Source organism: Coregonus lavaretus, assembly GCF_964263955.1.
Source record: "Coregonus lavaretus genome assembly, chromosome: 10".
In the NCBI taxonomy this organism is placed as follows: domain Eukaryota; kingdom Metazoa; phylum Chordata; class Actinopteri; order Salmoniformes; family Salmonidae; genus Coregonus; species Coregonus lavaretus.
In genome coordinates this window covers 13430153-13452652 of record NC_139997.1, presented here as the reverse complement: position 1 = coordinate 13452652, position 22500 = coordinate 13430153, and the positions used below count along the sequence as shown (strand labels likewise).

Genomic DNA, 22500 nt, shown 5'->3' with positions numbered 1-22500 from the left:
TGACCTGTGTAAAAACATGCTCCTGTAGTGCGGTTGTTCAATCAGCCAGCCCCCACCGCTGTAGGCTTACTTAGCATCGATATCGGAGAAGTGCTGGACACAATTAGCGATCCGAATATCCCGGCAGAGAGGGTGCTGGGGGTGGGCACGGCGCCTAGCTCACCGGGAGGAACCAGCTGGCATGCCGCCAGGTACTTCTTGTCCGACAGGATGCTGGCGTAGAAACGGATCGTGAAGCTGATGTCCTCACGCAGACGCTTGTCCCCCTGGGTAGGGAACTTAGGAGGGGTGCTAGAGGGGGGAGGGGAAGGGGGGGAGATAGAGGGAGAGGAGGGAGAGAGAGAGGATCAAATGATTTAAAAAGATGCCGATTTAGAGAGGGAAAGTTATCTCCCATGTTAGTAGTGAGTCGGAAGTACTGAAGGACTGTGGAGTAGAACTTCTCTTACAGTGTGTGTGTGTGTGTACCTGAAGTAGTCAAAGGCGGTGGAGTAGATCTTCTCTCTGAGGACATTTCTGATGGTGACGTTGGTGACTACGTCAGAATGGAGCAGAGCTAGACCCAGAGTAAGCAGCCTACAAACCCACACACCACACAATGATTGCGTCAATGAGTGGTTAATTTGCTCTGGATCAGAAACTGGATCTAGTGTGTGTGTGTGTGTTTGTGTGTGGACCTGAAGCGGGGTCCGATGGCGGCTACGTGGCGGTTAAGGCTGCTCTTGGCTCCGCCCACGTTGAGGGAGAGCGAGCGTTGTAATAGGCTGCCGAATATCTCCACCTGGTCTTCACTGGAATACTTAGCTATTTCAAACCTCTGAACCAAGAACTGGAGAGAGAGAGGTAGAGAGATAGAGAGAGGTAGAGGTAGATAGAGGTAGAGGGAAATCACACATAAGGCTGTTTATGCAGTGAAGTCCTCTTACTCTAGTATTTTAACCAAAATAAAATGAACTAATGCAGCCAGAGACAAGACACACACACACCTCTATCCAAATGCAGTGAGGTGTGACGGCGGGGGGACAGGGGACAGGCTGACTCTCCTCCGAGGCTGCTAGGGGATCAGCCTCCACCTGAGCATCAGAGAACAAGCCCATCTTCAGCTCCACTGTCATCTGCCACGCTCCCGCCATCTCACGCATGAACTACAGAGAGAGAGTGGGGAGGGGAGAGAGAGAGAAAGAGAGAGTGGGGAGGGGAGAGAGAGAGAGAGAGAGAGAGAGATGCCCATGTCAGTGTGGGTTTGAATGCCAGTCCCACGCAAATACACAATGGTACTTGAACTCCAACAATAGATGTCTCCAAGATGCTTACCGGGACCTCTACTCCAGTGCGAGCAGCCAGCAGCCACTCCCAGCAAGCAATAGCCGTCTCCATGCCGTGTTCTGTAAACATCTTCAGAGGAGACCAACACAGGTGGTGCAGCAGCTGAGGATCACATTCTACACACACAGAGAGAGAACACAAGGAAGACTTCAGCATAACAGGTGACAGAGAGCTACAACACAGGGAAGACTTCAGTATAACAGGTGACAGAGCTACAACACAGGGAAGACTTCAGTATAACAGGTGACAGAGCTACAACACAGGGAAGACTTCAGTATAACAGGTGACAGAGCTACAACACAGGGAAGACTTCAGTAGAACAGGTGACAGAGAGCTAAAACACAGGGAAGACTTCAGTATAACAGGTGACAGAGAGCTACAACACAGGGAAGACTTCAGTATAACAGGTGACAGAGAGCTACAACACAGGGAAGACTTCAGTATAACAGGTGACAGAGAGCTACAACACAGGGAATACTTCAGTAGAACAGGTGACAGAGAGCTACAACACAGGGAAGACTTCAGTATAACAGGTGACAGAGAGCTACAACACAGGGAAGACTTCAGTATAACAGGTGACAGAGAGCTACAACACAGGGAAGACTTCAGTAGAACAGGTGACAGAGAGCTACAACACAGGGAAGACTTCAGTAGAACAGGTGACAGGGGACTTTGGCTGAATTTGCCATCCTTGGACAAAGGAATATATACAGTGTCTATCATAAATATTCAACCCCTTGGATTTCTTCACATTTTATTGTGTTACAAAGTGGGATTAAAATGGATTGAATTGTCATTTTTTGTCAACGATCTACACAGAATATTCTGTAATGTCAAAGTGAAAAATTAAAAAAAATAAAAGATTAATGAACAAATAAAACACTAATATACCTTGATTAGATAAGTATTGACCGCCCTAAGTCATTACACGTTAGAAACATTTTTGGCAGTGATTACAGCTGTGAGTCTTCTTTGGTAAGTCTAAGAGCCTTGCACACCTGGATTGTGCAATATTTCTCCATTATTCCTTTCAGAATTCTTCAAGCGCTGTCAGATTCTTGGGGATCATGGCTAGACAGCAGTGTAAGTATTGTCATAGATTTTCAAGAAGATTTAAGTCAAAACAGTAACTTGGCCACTCAGGAACACTCACTGTCTTCTTGGTAAGCAACTCCAGTGTAGATTTGGCCTTGTGTTGAAAGGTGAATTCTTCTGATAGTGTCTGGTTTAAAGCAGGTTTTCTTCTAGGATTTTGCCTGTGCTTAGCTCCAGTTTTTATCCAGAAAAACTCCCCAGTCTTTGCCGATGTCAAGCTTACCCATAGTCAATACAATGTTCTTGATCAATCCTCAGTTTTCTCCCATCACAGCCATTGAACTCTGTAGCTGTTTTAAAATCACCAATGGCCTCAGGTGACATCCCTGAGCAGTTTCCTTCCTGTGCTGCAGCTTAGTTCAGAAGGACGACTGCATCTTTGATGTGTCTGGGTGGTTTAATACATCATCCACAGCATAATTATTAACTTGACCATGCTTAAAGAGATATTCAATGTCTGATTTGTTATTGTTACCCATCTACCAATCACTGACCTTCTTTATGAGGCTTTCAAAAAGCTCCCTGGTCTTTGTAGTTGAATCTTAGTTTGAAATGCATTACTTGACTGAGGAACCTTCCAGATGTTGTATGTATGGGGGACAGAGAAAGGGGTAGTCATTCAAAAACCATGGCAACCCCTATTATTTCACACAGTGAGTAACTTATCTGATTTGTTTAGCCACATTTTACTCCTGAACTAATTTAGGATTGCCTAAACAAAGGGGGTGAATACTTATGCAACGACTAATATATATATATATATATATATATATATATATATATATATATATATATATATATATATATATATATATATATTTCAGTTATTTAATTTGTATACATTTTAAAAAAATGTGTAGAATTTTCTTTTCACTGACATTATCGAGCATTTTGTGTAGATCAATAAAAAATCACAATTAAATGCATTTAAATCCCACTTAGTAACGGAACAAAATCCAAGGGGGGTGAATACTTATTATACCCACTGTACATGAAAAGATGCATCCCAACAATGGGCTATTTGCTGCATTTATTCTATTCCAAATCAAAATCTTAACTTTTCAGCACACACACACCTTTAGTGCTGATGAGCAGAGCAGCCAGTTTGAACATGTTCTCAGTGAAGGCCTCAGGGTTCTGGGCATCTAAAGCTTCTGTCGTCTGTCTGACCATCAGCCTGGACAGGTCTGACTGGCTACGCACCGCCTCACTGAAATGGATCATACCTGCCACCTGGAGGGAGAAAACACACACACACGCATCAGCAAACACACACACACACACCACACGCTGATGTGAACCACTTGGGACAACATTGTTCTGTTGAATAAGAAGGAGAACTATGATAAAGTGTATAAAGGAGAAGTGAGTGGAGTCCTATCTAGAACTGTCGCAGTGTCTCTCTGTCCCTCCCCAGCATAGAGGGAGTCCTATCTGGAACTGTCGCAGTGTCTCTCTGTACCTCTCCAGCATAAAGGGAGTCCTATCTAGAACTGTCGCAGTGTCTCTCTGTACCTCCCCAGCATAGAGGGAGTCCTATCTAGAACTGTCGCAGTGTCTCTCTGTACCTCTCCAGCATAGAGGGAGTCCTATCTAGAACTGTCGCAGTGTCTCTCTGTACCTCTCCAGCATAAAGGGAGTCCTATCTGGAACTGTCGCAGTGTCTCTCTGTACCTCCCCAGCATAGAGGGAGTCCTATCTAGAACTGTCGCAGTGTCTCTCTGTACCTCTCCAGCATAGAGGGAGTCCTATCTAGAACTGTCGCAGTGTCTCTCTGTACCTCTCCAGCATAGAGGGAGTCCTATCTAGAACTGTCGCAGTGTCTCTCTGTACCTCTCCAGCATAGAGGGAGTCCTATCTAGAACTGTCGCAGTGTCTCTCTGTACCTCCCCAGCATAGAGGGAGTCCTATCTAGAACTGTCGCAGTGTCTCTCTGTACCTCTCCAGCATAGAGGGAGTCCTATCTAGAACTGTCGCAGTGTCTCTCTGTACCTCTCCAGCATAAAGGGAGTCCTATCTGGAACTGTCGCAGTGTCTCTCTGTACCTCCCCAGCATAGAGGGAGTCCTATCTAGAACTGTCGCAGTGTCTCTCTGTACCTCTCCAGCATAGAGGGAGTCCTATCTAGAACTGTCGCAGTGTCTCTCTGTACCTCTCCAGCATAGAGGGAGTCCTATCTAGAACTGTCGCAGTGTCTCTCTGTACCTCTCCAGCATAGAGGGAGTCCTATCTAGAACTGTCGCAGTGTCTCTCTGTACCTCTCCAGCATAGAGGGAGTCCTATCTAGAACTGTCGCAGTGTCTCTCTGTACCTCTCCAGCATAAAGGGAGTCCTATCTAGAACTGTCGCAGTGTCTCTCTGTACCTCCCCAGCATAGAGGGAGTCCTATCTAGAACTGTCGCAGTGTCTCTCTGTACCTCTCCAGCATAGCGGGAGTCCTATCTAGAACTGTCGCAGTGTCTCTCTGTACCTCTCCAGCATAAAGGGAGTCCTATCTAGAACTGTCGCAGTGTCTCTCTGTACCTCCCCAGCATAAAGGGAGTCCTATCTAGAACTGTCGCAGTGTCTCTCTGTACCTCTCCAGCATAAAGGGAGTCCTATCTAGAACTGTCGCAGTGTCTCTCTGTACCTCTCCAGCATAAAGGGAGTCCTATCTAGAACTGTCGCAGTGTCTCTCTGTACCTCTCCAGCATAGCGGTTTCTCAGGTTGAGTGAAGCCATGAAGTTGGAGTAGTCCTTCTTCACACAGGCTGGCCTTTCTGTCAGCTGTGTGATCTAGAGCGGATGACGGAACTTGGTTAGTGTGTGAGTGATTGCGCGTGTGTGTGTGTGTGTCTGTCTCCTCACCCCTAGCGTAGTGCTCTGTCTGTTGTAGCCAGCGAAGTGCAGGATGCTCTCTGTAGCCATGGCCAGGCCAGTGTGCTGGGACAGACCTGACACCCAGTTCTGATGCTTGTTCAGGTACTCCTGGAAATCAGGGAGAAAACATCCAAAACAAGGGATAAGAGAAGATTAATCTGAAACCTTGAGTCCCTCAAAAGGCCATCTAGAAGCTATTTTGACAGGACACCTGCAATCCGTTGTCATATAGATGGGTTAACTGACAGCATCACGAAAACTATGTGCACGCTTCAATGGGGAAGAAGTCCGTGAGTTGTTGTGATTCTGGATGGCCAGATATCTACCAACAATGACAAGAAACTGCCATGTGGGGAATCGTAAGTGACTTGTACCAGCCAGTTTGTTCTTGATACCATGTCTTATTTTGAGGTGTTTTGACTGATTTCATGTCAATGCTAATAATGGCTAATATTCGCTAGCTAACCAACAACTGTAACGATGTATTTGAGACAACAAGTGCTCATTGTGCAAATATATTTATGTTTTTAATAAACATGGAATAAATATAGTTTACATGTTGTCAACAATCTAAGCCATCCCCGTCTGTTTTGCCACATAGTTGCGCACGCGACGGTTGTGTTGCTAAACAACCAACCCGTCTATGCTTTTCCTTTACGAAATGTGGTGTGTGTGTGTGTGTGTGTCTCACCTGCAGGTGTGACTTGGTGACAGAGGGGGCCCACTTCATGGCCTCTTTCAGGATCTCCCCACAGCGAGCAGCAAAGTCCTTCACTATGCTCTACAACCACAGAGAAACATCAACCAGCATTTAGAAAACACATACACACACACACACCGTATCACACACACACATTCCTACCTCTCTGGCCTCGTATGTGTCTGGTACAGTGATCCTGTAGGGGGTATCCGGGATGTCATAGTAAGGCTGGTCCTTATGGATGTCCTGCAAACAAGGTAGGTGCACGACACATCATAACACAATATATTGTCTACTAACCCCTTATAGGGACCACAGAGAAAAACAAGTGTGTGAGAGTGCGTGTCCGTACTGCGCTGAGGGAAAGGGAGAGCGTCTGCAGGATGTCCAGCATGGTTTTCAGTACACGGCCACTCCACAACAGGTGGGGGAAGGTTTCGGCCAGACCTGACAGGTATTTGTCGGCCACCCTACGGATCCTCTTGTGGACGTGGTTGAAGTTGACCAATAGGAACTGAGCGTGGCGCTCCAACTCCTCTTCATGGGCTTTAGTCTTCGGCTGGGGAGAATAACAGAGGCAGCCAATCATTGTAGAGGACACGCTCCACAGAAGGTAGTTTGTTCTCGACTTCTCCTAGAGACCCAGTTTCTCTGTTTTGATTTAATCTTATGATGGTCCTCAAACAGTCATTGTCTGACTCCTTAACTAGTGTTAAATGTTGTTATCCGACGACCTTTACCTTCTCAGCCATCATCTGTAGGAAGACCTCAAACACCTTGTCCCCCACCGCTATCACACACAGCATCATACCTGGACAAAAATAGACATTATCTCACTGTCTAAAACATGTGGAATAAACGCTTAATACATGTGTAATAAGTCTAATGCGTGCGTAATAACTGTCTAATGCGTGCGTAATAACTGTCTAATGCGTGCGTAATAACTGTCTAATGCGTGCGTAATAACTGTCTAATGCGTGCGTAATAACTGTCTAATGCGTGCGTAATAACTGTCTAATGCGTGCGTAATAACTGTCTAATGCGTGCGTAATAACTGTCTAATGCGTGCGTAATAACTGTCTAATGCGTGCGTAATAACTGTCTAATGCGTGCGTAATAACTGTCTAATGCGTGCGTAATAACTGTCTAATGCGTGCGTAATAACTGTCTAATGCGTGCGTAATAACTGTCTAATGCGTGCGTAATAACTGTCTAATGCGTGCGTAATAACTGTCTAATGCGTGCGTAATAACTGTCTAATGCGTTTGTAATGCAGCTTACCAGACTTGTCCTTCTGGATGGCTCTGTCCTCAAAGTAGCGAAACATCACCTGGAAGCGGTCAGAGTCCAGCGCACGCAGCATCCTGGTGAGAGAAGAGAGGATTGGAAAGGAGCCCGATATGAATGACTAAGAGATTTCTCTGACTAACCTCAACCTGCTACACTCTAGACCAGGGCTCTCCAACGCCATTCCTGGAGAGTTACTGTCCTGTAGGTTTTCGCTCAAACCCTAAGCTAGCGCACCTAATAACTAGCTGCTTGATAAGCTGAATCAGGTTAGTTACAACTGGGTTTGGAGCAAAAACCTGCAGGACAATAGCTCTCCAGGAACATGGTTGGAGAGCCCTGCTCTAGACAGATCACAAAACGCAGGGGTGAATCTCAATAGTCCTAAGTGGTTTCCTTTTCCTTACCTCATGTACTCCAGCCTGTAGACAGACAGTAGGTAGGTAGACATGGCAAAGTCTAGTTTGTTGATGAGCGCAGACACCTCAGGAGGAGGATCTAGCAGGTTTATAATGGTGCTCCTCAGGTCATTCAGCTCCGCCTGAATATACACAACCAGGGAACATTAGCTGTGTGTGTGTGTGTGTGTATGTAGTAGCATGTGTGTGTATGTCTACATGCGTGTGTGTTGTGTGCGCATGCATGTGTACTGTACCGCTGTGACGGTGTCGTTCTTCAGGGCAGAGTTGTACTGTAGTTCAGAGCGTAGGGGTTCTCCACTGGGGAAGGTGAGGAGGGGAGACTTGGTGGCGACCTCACACACTCCCTCATACCACTCTTCTGGCCACAGACCTACACAACACACAAAACCCTTCATATACCTATGGACTTTTACATAGCAGGATGACTGATAACTCACTTTCCCTTTTATCTTTCCATCAGATGGGTATTAGCCCACCATTTCAAAAATGTTTCCATACTTTATATAGTATACCAATCCTGGTGGAATATTGTAGTAAATGTTAATATAATCTTAAACACCCACCTGATCCCTCAACAGCGAAGCCCATCACCACAGAGTAGAGCCAGAAGTCTCTGAACAGCTTCTGCAGACGAGGCTTTGCTTCCTTGATGGGCGGTAGACGCTTCGTCAGCTACACAGGGAGAGGGGATCTAGATCAATACTAAGCGTATAGTACTAAGTGTATAGATTATATACGGAGTACTGTAGACACTCGGGGCACAGAGGCACTACTGGACAAACTGTTGAAAGTGGAAATGTATAGAGGCAACCCACATACCACAGCAATAACAGGAACGAGTACTCCAAGGTTTCCAGCACTGCTTGACGCCTGCAAATACAAATAATAATAAACAATGTCAACAAGAAAAAAGCCTACCTCTAAAAGACCGCTACACACTTCATGCAAACGACAGAGCGTCGTATACGGCCCGTTTCCAAATTTGAGCTACACAAAAGTACGTAGAACTACGTACAAAAACGATGCTGCGTTTGCGTAGTTTGAATTAAGTGTGTAGGGCCCATAACAAAAGCCTGTTGTCGCTGAACCCTACAGTCTATCGTAAGTAATGGCTACTGTAAATGGAGTGTACCTTCAGTGCAGGGCCCTTGTCCGAGGCCCTCTCGCTGGCCCTCTTGCCCTCCAGTCCCAGCTGGACAAACAGCTCCAGTAGGTTGACCAGCAGCTCATCTACCATCTGCTCTGCTGCCAGGTTAGCTGCTATGTTAGCTAACGCATTGATCACAGCCAGGGAACAGTGTCTGGAACACACAAGATGAACACAGTAGGTCGTGGAGCTGGCTATGGGTAGGGAGTAGGGGTTAAGGGTAAAGGTGTAGGGGCTAAGGATACCTGTATCCGTGGTCCTTGTAGTCCTTGGTGGAGTAGACCATGGAGGAGGCCTTCACACTTATCTGCTGGAACAGGTTCCACACCTCCTGGTAGATATATTGCTGTGAGGAGAGAGAAACGGATGAGTTTACTGAGAGACGAGAGGGGGGTGAGTTTACTGACAGGAGAGAGAGAGAGAGAGACAGAGAGAGAGCGAGCGAGAGAGGAGAGAGTTTACTGAGGGATGTATTGCTGAGGGGAGAGTGGGAAAAAAATAATGTGTATACAGGATCAAGTGTGAGTGTGACTCACGTTCCCAGTGATGACCATGCATCCCAGCTGATCTATAATGAGTACGTCTAGCTGTGACGGCGGCTGGCAGAACTTCTGCTGTAGGATCTGCAGGATGGGCTCCATGACGCGGGGAGTGTCCCTCAGAGCCACCGCAATGTGACCCAGCGCTCTGATGGTGTGGTCTGGGATCAGATGGGCCTCTCTGGGGGGGAGAGAGAGACAGTGGGTTGGTCAGAGGGGCTGCCAGTCATTGCCATGGACCTGGGGATTGGTCAGAGCTGCTGTCAATCACTGCAGGAGAGTCTTTCTAGCTAGCGAGGTCACCTGAGGTTTCACTAGCTAACATTGACAGCAGCTCAGAGGTAATCCAGCCTGTTAATAAGTAAAGTACACTAATTGGTAATATTGGAGGGGTATGAAATAATACTTACTTGTCATTCTCCTGAGAGATGTAGAGACGGTTGGACAGGCTGGCCAGGAAAGCCTCCACTATAACACTGTCCATAGTCAGACCTGCCTTCAGACACCTGAGAGTAGCAGAGAGAGGGAGGAGAAAAGAGATAGCATACCTGGTTACCGCGATGAATGAAAGGAGAAAACACTGCTCATATTTCTCTCCTTTTCACACACAGTACTTTGTCTTTCCTCACCTGCAGATGTTGTCAATGGAGATGTCACGGAGCTGTTCGTACATGGAGGGCAGGCACTTCTTATTAGCGTGAGCACTGAACGTAGACTGGGAGTGCTCGTTGGTCACGTGGATCTTGATCTCTCCAGTCCCTGTGGTGTTCTGGCTGTGGTATTTGTACAGCTTGACCAGGACAGGAGAGGGGACCACCAGGAAGTCTCTGAGAGACGTGGTGACAGAGTGGGCCACCACCGGGAACCGCTCACACAGACGACCCAGACCCTTCATAGACACAGACAGGGAAAATGTGATTAGGTATGAGAATACTCGTTTTATGGCACTCTTATCAAAACAGTATTGTGAAGACAGATAAAGACAGGAACAGAATACATATTACAGGCAATACCTGGAGACAGCAGATGAGCAGGGGAATGTGAGCGATGATGACTTTACTGGACGTCTTCGACTGCAGTTTCTCTGACAGCTTGGTACACAGGTTCTCAGCTCCTGATCAACGCAAAACACATGAACAACAGCTAGTTTGGTGTTAAATTCAAATTAATGACCCAATGTTTTTCAACACATGGCCAATTCATTCCAAATTAACGACCCAATGTTTTTCAACACATGCGCACGGATGGATAGTACACACACACACTAGCGCGCACGTATGAACACACACACACTCGTACCCTGCTCCTCAGTGACAGCCCAGACCATGAGGTCGACACAGGCAGCGTTAGCTTGGCAGCGTAGCTTCAGAGGACTCAGCTCACTGTGGAGGTACTCTACGTCATGTAGGATCCTCTGCAGCTCTGACTGGCTGCTACTGAACTGCTCCAGCACAAAGTCATGAACCTCTTTCACATAGCCCGTCTGCAGGTCTGGGAATACCATCACACCAACATCAATAACATGTTAGTAGAACAGTAATAAACGCATGTAATAAACTGTCTGCTGAACTGCTTCAGAACAATCAGATCGTAGCAGAGGGTTTCTGTATATTCTGTAGGTTAAAGTGAGAGACCAGTGGATTTGTTACCTTTCAGGTTGTACAACGTGTCTCTCAGCATCTTGAAGATGGCCACATACAGAGGATCACTGAATGTCCTGTAGTACAGGTGCATACCTTGGTTCAACTAGAGGGAGAGAACACAACCAACATGATGTAACATTAACTTGACTACACAGGAAAGCGCTTTAATTAAAATATAGGGAAGATGAACCTCCAGAAGTTCCTGCAGGGTGTCATCCAGTGTTTTCAGAAAGGATTCAGAGACAAACTGCTCAACCTGCAAAAGACAAACAGAACACTCAGAAAGGAATTCTGAAAAACGATGTTCTACCCATTCTAATTCTATAGTTCTGTTAATTCTGATTCTACATACTGACCATGTTGAGGAGCTGGCGCAGAATGTCCAGAGGGACGTCAAACTCTCCCTGAGCACTACCCGTAAACAGAGGAGACACAGAGAAACTAGAACTGATGGTGGAAAAGTAATAGTCTGGGTCCACAGCACTACCATCAGGGAGATAGGAGCCTGGAGAGAGAAAGAAGGAGGAGGAGAGGGAGAGTGAGAAAGGTACCAGTCAAAAAAAGTGAGACACAGGCTACTTAGTATTTTTATTTATTTAACTAGGCAAGTCAGTTAAGAACAAATTCTTATTTATAATGACGGCCTACACCGGCCAAACCCGGACGACGCTGGGCCAATTGTGCGCCACCCTATGGGACTCCCAATCACGGCCGGTTGTGATACAGCCTGGAATCTAACCAGGGGGTCTGTAGTGACGCCTCAAGCACTGAGATGCAGTGCCTTAGACCACTGCGCCACTCGGGAGCCCACTTCAGAAATATATTGCCTGTCTAATATATTCCTACCTTCATAGTACTGTGCTGAGGGGTCAGCTGGGGAGCTGGGGGTCAGTCCTGCTCTCTCTGGACTGGCCTACAGACAGAGGAACATCCCATTTTCAGACATTTCAAATACAAGCTTCCTTTGCCCTCTAGTGGCCGGCTATGGTAGTACAGTTGTTTTCTCTGTAGTGATATAGCAATAGTAACAGAGGAGTCCTTGTGTCTTATGGTGTCTTCCAGATACCCGATGAGAATGAATGTTAGTACTATGGTGTAGCAGTAGTAGTAGTAGTAGTGGTATAGTACAGTGCTTCCCAACTCCAGTCCTCCAGTACCCCCAACAGTACACCATTTTTGTTGTAGTCCTGGATAAGCACACCTGATTGTCCGGGGCTACAACAGAAATGTGTGCTGTTAGGGTTACCGGAGGACTGGAGTTGGGAACCACGGGTCTAGTCTAGTATAGTGATAGTACTTGTTGTGATATGCTGGACACTGAGCTTTCTTTGCGTCTGACAGTGTCTCCCTGACAGACTGTGAGCAGCGAGGCCGGCATGATGGAGCGGAAGTCGTTGAAGGAGCGCCGTCGTGACGGGTCGACATCCTCGACAGTGGACACTGGTGGTGCTCCTGCCCGCGGAAACAGCTTGGACAGCAGGGGCTCCTCCGTGTTGCTATAGCGACCAAAGGCCCGGGCCACGCCCAACAGGCAGGGCACAGTGTACCTGCACAGGTATTCTAGGGGAGGGAGGGAGGGAACAAAGAGAGAGAGACAGGTGAAAGGCTGCCCTTTTCATTGTCATTCTGTCTCCGCCTACTTGTATCACAAAGTTTGTGAGGAAAACAAGAGACAACAACTAGATAACTAACCAGGAACTAGAATTTTCATGAAACACTGGTGAACATGAAATGGTGGAACAGAGAGCATGCTGGTACCTTTATCATGGCCCTCTGGGTTCAAGCAGATGTCCAGCAGGACCTTCATTATGTCCATGATGGCCTCCAGGATCTGTCCTCGCAGGGTGTCATCTCGCTGGGCCACGTCTGAGAGAAGAGTGCCCATACAGAAACAGAAGTTCTCTGCCACCGGAAGGATATCTGTAGGACAAGAAGAAAGATCATCACCCAGTCAGAGAGCCGGAATTAGACATCATATTGACTGGTGTAAGACAGACAAATGCTGGCATCTCCTTCCTTACCCCGCCCTTTGCTTCCAGAGCTTTCTTCGATCCATTGGACTCTGGGAAGTCCCTTCAGCAGGCCCAGCAGGTAGGGGACGATAGATTCTTTGTGCTACAATAAAAACATAATTCACAAACCACTCGCACAAAAGCCATTAAACAGCTAAGGGGAGCACACAAGGTGCCATGGATGGGAGCCAATTATTGGTCCTGAGGTCAGGGAACATCTGTCCCGTAAAAAGCATTATATAAATGCAACCCTTAACAGCGTCAGAGAGTAGGCCTCGCTGCTCCAGTTGAATGTACCTGTAGGTCAGACTCGACCAGGAAGATGCCCAGAGCTAGGACCGCATCCCTCCTCCTCTCATCCAGCTGGAACACCCCTCGGAAGTCCATTGGACACATGCATTGGAGCTTCTGGACCTGAAAACAGAGAATAAACAGCAAACAAGTGGCTTGTGGCTGACTAATCAAACCATCAGTCCTAACCTTCACAAATATATTTCCCTGTATTAGCAGTTAGGTTGACTTCTACCAGGGCAAACTGACATCCACGGTAGGCTAACTGCTGGCCTCTGCTCCAGCTTTACATATAAAGATAGTAAACTATCCCTGGATTCCATGGCCTTCAGGAAAAACAACACAGAGAATCCTATACCCCTTAGTAACCACGGCATTGACAGCTTGACTCCACTCCAGGCGAGGAGCCAAACACAACTGGCCCTTAGCATTAATTAGCTTAGCTAACGAGGATCAGCCTTTAAGCTCAGTGAGGAGGATTACAGCCAAATGTCAACTCACCACCACAGTAGAGAGAGAGACACAAACCCAGTGCTAAAATCCCACTCAGTCACACATAGAATATACCATTCTAACCTCTGTGTATATAAGTGTACAACGTTTTCTACCCATAATTCTGAACCTTTAGGGCACAGGAGTTAGACTAGTGCACTTGCCATGGTTACAATAGCAAGGTAATTTAATAGGATCTCTATGGTTTTATCATACCACTCTGGATGTTTGTGTAAAACTGTGCAAACATACATACACACACATATACATACATATACACTACTATTGTTCAAAAGTTTGGGGTCACTTAGAAATGTCCTTGTTTTCCATGAAAACATACATGAAATGAGTTTGAATAGGAAATGTAGCTAAATTAATAGGAAATGTGGTCATAGAATCCTCCATTTGCAGCAATTACAGCCTTGCAGAACTTTGGCATTCTAGTTGTCAATTTGTTGAGGTAATCTGAAGAGATTTCACCCCATGCTTCATGAAGCACCTCCCACAAGTTCGAATGGCTTGATGGGCACTTCTTACGTACCATACGGTCAAGCTGCTCACACAACACCTCAACAGGGTTGAGATCCGGTGACTGTGCTGGCCACTCCATTATAGACAGAACACCAGCTGACTGCTTCTTCCCTAAATAGTTATTGCATAGTTTGGAGCTGTGCTTTGGGTCATTGTCCTGTTGTAGGAGGAAATTGGCTCCAATCAAGCGCTGTCCACAGGGTATGGCATGGCGTTGCAAAATGGAGTGATAGCCTTCCTTCTTCAAGATCCCTTTTACCCTGTACAAATCTCCCACTTTACCACCACCAAAGCACCCCCAGACCATCACATTGCCTCTACCATGCTTGACAGATGGCATCAAGCACTCCTCCAGCATCTTTTCATTTGGTCTGCGTCTCACAAATGTTCTTCTTTGTGATCCGAACACCTCAAACTTCGATTTGTTTGTCCATAACACTTTTTTCCAATCTTCCTCTGTCCAGTGTCTGTGTTCTTCTGCCCATCTTAATCTTTTCTTTTCATTGGCCAGTCTGAGATATGGCTTTTTCTTTGCAACTCCGCCAATAAGGTTAGCATCCCGGAGTCGCCTCTTCACTATTGATGTTGAGACTGGTGTTTTACTATTTAATGAAGCTGCCAGTTGAGGACCTGTGAGGCGTCTGTTTCTCAAACTAGACACTCTAATGTATTTGTCCTCTTGTTCAGTTGTGCACCGGGGCCTCCCACTCCTCTTTCTATTCTGGTTAGAGCCAGTTTACGCTGTTCTGTGAAGGGAGTAGTACACAGTGTTGTACAAGATCTTCAGTTTCTTGGCAATTTCTTGCATGGAATAGCCTTCATTTCTCAGAACAAGAATAGACTGACGAGTTTGAGAAGAATGTTATTTGTTTCTGGCCATTTTGAGCCTGTAATCGAACCCACAATTGCTGATGCTCCAGATACTCAACTAGTCTCAAGAAGGCCAGTTTTATTGCTTCTTTAAATCAGCACAACAGTTTTCAGCTGTGCTAAAATAATTGCAAATGTGTTTTCTAATGATCAATTAGCCTTTTAAAATGATAAACTTGGATTAGCAAACACAACGTGCCATTGGAACACAGGACTGATGGTTGCTGATAACAGGCCTCTGTACGCCTATGTAGATATTCCATAAAATAAATCAGCCGTTTCCAGCTACAACAGCCATTTACAACATTAACAATGTCTACATTGTATTTCTGATCAATTTGATGTTATTTTAAAATGGACCATTTTTTTTCTAATTGACCCCAAACTTTTGAATGGTAGTGTGTGTGTGTATATATATATATACACAGTGGGGAAAAAAAGTATTTAGTCAGCCACCAATTGTGCAAGTTCTCCCACTTAAAAAGATGAGAGAGGCCTGTAATTTTCATCATAGGTACACGTCAACTATGACAGACAAATTGAATTTTGAATTTGGATTTTTAATGAATTTATTTGCGAATTATGGTGGAAAATAAGTATTTGGTCACCTACAAACAAGCAAGATTTCTGGCTCTCACAGACCTGTAACTTCTTCTTTAAGAGGCTCCTCTGTCCTCCACTCGTGACCTGTATTAATGGCTCCTGTTTGAACTTGTTATCAGTATAAAAGACACCTGTCCACAACCTCAAACAGTCACACTCCAAACTCCTCTATGGCCAAGACCAAAGAGCGGTCAAAGGACACCAGAAACAAAATTGTAGACCTGCACCAGGCTGGGAAGACTAAATCTGCAATAGGTAAGCAGCTTGGTTTGAAGAAATCAACTGTGGGAGCAATTATTAGGAAATGGAAGACATACAAGACCACTGATAATCTCCCTCGATCTGGGGCTACACGCAAGATCTCACCCCGTGGGGTCAAAATGATCACAAGAACGGTGAGCAAAAATCCCAGAACCACACGGGGGGACCTAGTGAATGACCTGCAGAGAGCTGGGACCAAAGTAACAAAGCCTACCATCAGTAACACACTACGCCACCAGGGACTCAAATCCTGCAGTGCCAGACATGTCCCCCTGCTTAAGCCAGTACATGTCAAGGCCCGTCTGAAATTTGCTAGAGTGCATTTGGATGATCCAGAAGAGGATTGGGAGAATGTCATATGGTCAGATGAAACCAAAATAGAACTTTTTGGTAAAAACTCAACTCGTCGTGTTTGGAGGACAAAGAATGCTGAGTTGCATCCAAAGAACACCATACCTACTGTGAAGCATGGGGGTGGAAACATCATGCTTTGGGGCTGTTTTTCTGCAAAGGGACCAGGACGACTGATCCGTGTAAAGGAAAGAATGAATGGGGCCATGTATCGTGAGATTTTGAGTGAAAACCTCCTTCCATCAGCAAGGGCATTGAAGATGAAACGCGGCTGGGTCTTTCAGCATGACAATGATCCCAAACACACCGCCCGGGCAACGAAGGAGTGGCTTTGTAAGAAGCATTTCAAGGTCCTGGAGTGGCCTAGCCAGTCTCCAGATCTCAACCCCATAGAAAATCTTTGGAGGGAGTTGAAAGTCTGTGTTGCCCAGCGACAGCCCCAAAACATCACTGCTCTAGAGGAGATCTGCATGGAGGAATGGGCCAAAATACCAGCAACAGTGTGTGAAAACCTTGTGAAGACTTACAGAAAACGTTTGACCTGTGTCATTGCCAACAAAGGGTATATAACAAAGTATTGAGAAACTTTTGTTATTGACCAAATACTTATTTTCCACCATAATTTGCTAATAAATTCATAAAAAATCCTACAATGTGATTTTCTTTCCTCATTTTGTCTGTCATAGTTGACGTGTACATTTGATGAAAATGACAGGCCTCTCATCTTTTTAAGTGGGAGAACTTGCACAACTGGTGGCTGACTAAATACTTTTTCCCCCCCACTGTGTGTATATAATATATATATATAGTACCAGTCAAAAGTTTGTACACACCTACTCATTCAATGGTTTTTCTTCATTTGTACTATTTTTTACATTGTAGAATAATAGTGAAGACATCAAAACTATGAAATAACACATATAGAATAATGTAGTAACCAAAAAAGTGTTAAACAAATCAATATATTTTAGATTCTTCAAAGTATCCACCATTTGCCTTGATGAAAATTGAGATGGTTTGGGATGAGTCGGACCGCAGAGTGAAGGAAAAGCAGCCAACAAGTGCTCAGCATATGTGGGAACTCCTTCAAGACTGTTGGAAAAGCGTTCCTGGTGAAGCTGGTTGAGAGAATGCCAAGAGTGTGCAAAGCTGTCATCAAGGCAAAGGGTGGCTATTTGAAGAAACTCAAATATAAAATATATTTTGATTTGTTTTTGGTTACTACATTATTCTATATGTGTTATTTCATAGTTTTGATGTCTTCACTATTATTCTACAATGTAGAAAATATATACTGTATACATACATATATATGTATGCGTGTGTTTGCACACAATTTAAAACAGAGAGACCGTTCAGAGCAACATCAAATCAAATCAAATTTTATTGGTCACATGCGCCGAATACAACAGGTGCAGACATTACAGTGAAATGCTTACTTACAGCCCTTAACCAACAGTGCATTTATTTTAAACAAAAAAGTAAGAATAAAACAACAACAAAAAAGTGTTGAGAAAAAAAGAGCAGAAGTAAAATAAAGTGACAGTAGGGAGGCTATATATACAGTAAAATAAAGTGACAGTAGGGAGGCTATATATACAGGGGGGTACCGTTGCATAGTCAATGTGCGGGGGCACCGGCTAGTTGAGGTAGTTGAGGTAATATGTACATGTGGGTAGAGTTAAAGTGACTATGCATAAATACTTAACAGAGTAGCAGCAGCGTAAAAAGGATGGGGTGGGGGGGCAGTGCAATTAGTCCGGGTAGCCATGATTAGCTGTTCAGGAGTCTTATGGCTTGGGGGTAGAAGCTGTTGAGAAGTCTTTTGGACCTAGACTTGGCACTCCGGTACCGCTTGCCGTGTGGTAGCAGAGAGAACAGTCTATGACTAGGGTGGCTGGAGTCTTTGACAATTTTGAGGGCCTTCCTCTGACACCGCCTGGTATAGAGGTCCTGGATGGCAGGGAGCTTTGCCCCAGTGATGTACTGGGCCGTACGCACTACCCTCTGTAGTGCCTTGCGGTCAGAGGCCAAGCAGTTGCCATACCAGGCGGTGATGCAACCAGTCAGGATGCTCTCGATGGTGCAGCTGTAGAATTTTTTGAGGATCTGAGGACCCATGCCAAATCTTTTTAGTCTCCTGAGGGGGAATAGGCTTTGTCGTGCCCTCTTCACGACTGTCTTGGTGTGTTTGGACCATGATAGTTCGTTGGTGATGTGGACACCAAGGAACTTGAAGCTCTCAACCTGTTCCACTACAGCCCCGTCGATGAGAATGGGGGCGTGCTCAGTCCTCTTTTTTTTCCTGTAGTCCACGATCAGCTCCTTTGTCTTGGTCACGTTGAGGGAGAGGTTGTTGTCCTGGCACCACACGGCCAGATCTCTGACCTCCTCCCTGTAGGCTGTCTCATCGTTGTCGGTGATCAGGCCTACCACTGTTGTGTCGTCGGCAAACTTAATGATGGTGTTGGAGTCGTGCCTGGCCATGCAGTCATGGGTGAACAGAGAGTACAGGAGGGGACTGAGCACGCACCCCTGAGGGGCCCCCGTGTTGAGGATCAGTGTGGCAGATGTGTTGTTACCTACCCTTACCACCTGGGGGCGGCCCGTCAGGAAGTCCAGGATCCAGTTGCAGAGGGAGGTGTTTAGTCCCAGGATCCTTAGCTTAGTGATGAGCTTAGAGGGCACTATGGTGTTGAATGCTGAGCTGTAGTCAATGAATAGCATTCTCACGTAGGTGTTCCTCTTGTCCAGGTGGGAAAGGGCAGTGTGGAGTGCGATAGAGATTGCATCATCTGTGGATCTGTTGGGGCGGTATGCAAATTGGAGTGGGTCTAGGGTTTCTGGGATTATGCTGTTGATGTGAGCCATGACCAGTCTTTCAAAGCACTTCATGGCTACAGACGTCAGTGCTACGGGTCGGTAGTCATTTAGGCAGGTTATCTTAGAGTTCTTGGGCACGGGGACTATGGTGGTCTGCTTGAAACATGTTGGTATTACAGACTCAGTCAGGGACATGTTGAAAATGTCAGTGAAGACACTTGCCAGTTGGTCAGCACATGCTCGGAGTACACGTCCTGGTAATCCGTCTGGCCCTGCGGCCTTGTGAATGTTGACCTGCTTAAAAGTCTTACTCACATCGGCTACGGAGAGCGTGATCACATAGTCGTCCGGAACAGCTGGTGCTCTCATGCATGCTTCAGTGTTGCTTGCCTCGAAGCGAGCATAGAAGTGGTTTAGCTCGTCTGGTAGGCTTGTGTCACTGGGCAGCTCGCGGCTGTGCTTCCCTTTGTAGTCTGTAATAGTTTTCAAGCCCTGCCACATCCGACGAGCGTCAGAGCCAGTGTAGTATGATTCAATCTTAGACCTGTATTGACTCTTTGCCTGTTTGATGGTTCGTCGGAGGTCATAGCGGGATTTCTTATAAGCGTCCGGGTTAGAGTCCCGTTCCTTGAAAGCGGCAGCTCTACCCTTTAGCTCAGTGCGGATGTTTCCTGTAATCCATGGCTTCTGGTTGGGGTATGTACGTACGGTCACTGTGGGGACGACATCATCGATGCACTTATTGATGAAGCCAGTGACTGATGTGGTGTACTCCTCAATGCTGTCTGAAGAATCCCGGAACATGTTCCAGTCTGTGCTAGCAAAACAGTCCTGTAGCTTAGCATCTGCGTCATCTGACCACTTTTTTATTAGCCGAATCACTGGTGCTTCCTGCTTCAGTTTTTGCTTATAAGCAGGAATCAGGAGGATAGAGTTATGGTCAGATTTGCCAAATGGAGGGCGAGGGAGAGCTTTGTATGCGTCTCTGTGTGTGGAGTAAAGGTGGTCTAGAGTTTTTTCCCCTCTGGTTGCACATTTAACATGCTGGTAGAAATGAGGTAGAACGGATTTAAGTTTCCCTGCATTAAAGTCCCCGGCTACTAGGAGCGCTGCATCTGGATGAGCGTTTTCCTGTTGATTAATGGCCTTGTACAACTCATTCAGTGCAATCTTAATGCCAGCATTGGTTTGTGGTGGTAAATAGACAGCTATGAAAAATATAGATGAAAACTCTCTTGGTAAATAGTGTGGTCTACAGCTTATCATAAGATACTCTACCTCAGGCGAGCAAAACCTCGAGACTTCCTTAGTATTTGATTTTGTGCACCAGCTGTTGTTTACAAATATACAGAGACCGCCACCCCTCGTCTTACCGGAGTCTGCCGTTCTGTCCTGCCGATGTAGCGTATAGCCTGCTAGCTGAATGTTGTCATTGTTGTCGTTCAGCCACGACTCCGTGAAACATAAGATATTACAGTTTTTAATGTCCCGTTGGTAGGATAACCGTAATCTTAAATCGTCAATTTTATTCTCAAAAGATTGAACGTTGGCTAATAGGATTGATGGGAGAGGCAGTTTACTCGTTCGCCGTCGGATCCTTACAAGGCACCCGGATCTGCGTCCAACATCATTGATGACTTCCAGTTTTTGCCTAAAGTTTGGCTGACAGTTCCTCCCATACAGCTTTCCTGCCAACGCCTGAATCAACATGATGTAATGTGATAAGGCAAATTAGCAAACTATGTCTGTTGAAATCATAGACCATATGGTTGAAATAAAGAATACAGAACAGTCAAGTAAATTGTGACCAATCAATGACCATTGTTGATGTAACAGTTGTTAAAGTACTTTGTGAATTTCACCATGTTCATATATTAATATAGCATGTTGATTTGTTATTATGCATGCCTGCATCCTGGGAATAAGATAGTGTGTACTTACGTTTTGCCCTACGTGCTCGTGCTCAAATAATGTTTATGCACTATGAGAGGTAGGCACGCTTTTTCTGTCGTCTTTAGAAAAGTTAGATTCCTTCTAGCACAAAGTCGTACACACAGTGTTTTGTTCATGAATAATGTTGTATATTTAGAGTTAACTCATGAGTGGATGGTATTGTTAAGATACAATTGTAATTGTACTTTTCAGGATGATATTAACATTCTGAATTCAACATGTGGTTACTAGCTAGCTAAGGTATTGTATGTGTGAACGATGGCTAGCTCCTCGACTGATTCCAGTCCTTTGTATTGTGCGTCTATGTTGTAGAAAGAGGCGACAATGGGCAGAACATATGTGCTCTACAAATGTTTTGTATTTCTTTTGGATGCAGGTATGTGGTTTTATCTATGTAAAATGTATGGTATGTGTTGATAAATTATAAGGAGAGGTTGTACTCATTTTTGTATTCTATAAATAATTGACGCACAATGAGAGAAAGAGGCGACAATGGGCAGAACATATTTGTACTCTACAAATGTTTTGTATTTTCTTTTGGATGCAGAGATAATTCTGATTCATTAAAACAGCCTGATCTCCGAAGTCCACATCTATAGTCCCAATCAATCACACACAACGCATAGATACAGCCGTGCAGCACAGTGCCGGTTACATTGACAAATAAATGGGGGCGTTACCTTTTTTGAGGTTTGAGAGCTCGCTAACTAATGGCTCATGGGTATGCCAACTTTCTCATTCTGATGGAATGACAATCCGCCATATATAATCGACAGGACTGACAGCTAAACGCGTAGTTAGCAAGTGATGTTGCAGTTATTAAACTAGGTTGTCAGTATGTAAAACTGCGTAGTTGCGGTGTCGTGTTCCGGTGTGAAATTACAAGCCAATTAACTAAGGGCCTCTACTTGGGAATGAATGGCTGTTTGTCCAACAACAGCTGTGTGAAGGTCTTGGAAAACGAGTCACTAGCTAGCAGCAAGACAAGTGTCGATAGCATCGCATATCACTTTAATCTAGCCATAGCGATACGTTTTATTTTATTTTTATAACTCATTTTTATTGTTCTGTGGCGATAATGTATAAATGTAATGTTAACCGAATCTAATAGACAACTTAACTAGCTAGCGTACGCTCACTTTACGGCAATGCTAATAACATCGCTCAGACTCACCTTATCTATCGGCGCTGGGCGGTGTGCGGCCAAAGAGCGCGCCAGGGACAAGACAGTGTTGAAATAAAAACCCCTCGTTCCTGCTCCTTTCGCAGACATGTTTATTTATCAAGACAAACAGG

General features: G+C 45.4%; 1 protein-coding gene across 1 annotated transcript in view; it reads right to left on the bottom strand.

The window, feature by feature from the left end:
- The window catches only part of LOC311136494 (phosphatidylinositol 4-kinase alpha-like), a 34941-nt gene extending 12456 nt beyond the window's left edge, over positions 1–22485 (bottom strand). Inside the window, exons 1-33 of the mRNA XM_084170639.1 lie at positions 22379–22485; positions 13327–13443; positions 13039–13132; positions 12776–12937; positions 12315–12577; positions 11864–11930; positions 11374–11522; positions 11208–11273; positions 11024–11120; positions 10674–10865; positions 10388–10488; positions 10004–10263; positions 9785–9880; positions 9372–9555; positions 9081–9181; positions 8821–8989; positions 8508–8558; positions 8252–8360; positions 7922–8058; positions 7674–7807; positions 7261–7343; positions 6720–6790; positions 6332–6538; positions 6142–6225; positions 5971–6060; positions 5268–5387; positions 5103–5195; positions 3498–3654; positions 1315–1442; positions 987–1145; positions 678–829; positions 469–576; positions 164–291 (exon numbers count right to left, since the gene is read on the bottom strand). Coding sequence (XP_084026765.1) covers positions 164–291; positions 469–576; positions 678–829; positions 987–1145; positions 1315–1442; positions 3498–3654; positions 5103–5195; positions 5268–5387; positions 5971–6060; positions 6142–6225; positions 6332–6538; positions 6720–6790; positions 7261–7343; positions 7674–7807; positions 7922–8058; positions 8252–8360; positions 8508–8558; positions 8821–8989; positions 9081–9181; positions 9372–9555; positions 9785–9880; positions 10004–10263; positions 10388–10488; positions 10674–10865; positions 11024–11120; positions 11208–11273; positions 11374–11522; positions 11864–11930; positions 12315–12577; positions 12776–12937; positions 13039–13132; positions 13327–13443; positions 22379–22477 — 4228 coding nt within the window. The 5' untranslated portion in view covers positions 22478–22485. The remainder of the gene's footprint in view (positions 1–163; positions 292–468; positions 577–677; positions 830–986; positions 1146–1314; positions 1443–3497; positions 3655–5102; positions 5196–5267; positions 5388–5970; positions 6061–6141; positions 6226–6331; positions 6539–6719; positions 6791–7260; positions 7344–7673; positions 7808–7921; positions 8059–8251; positions 8361–8507; positions 8559–8820; positions 8990–9080; positions 9182–9371; positions 9556–9784; positions 9881–10003; positions 10264–10387; positions 10489–10673; positions 10866–11023; positions 11121–11207; positions 11274–11373; positions 11523–11863; positions 11931–12314; positions 12578–12775; positions 12938–13038; positions 13133–13326; positions 13444–22378) is intronic.
- Between the last annotated feature and the right edge of the window lie 15 nt (positions 22486–22500).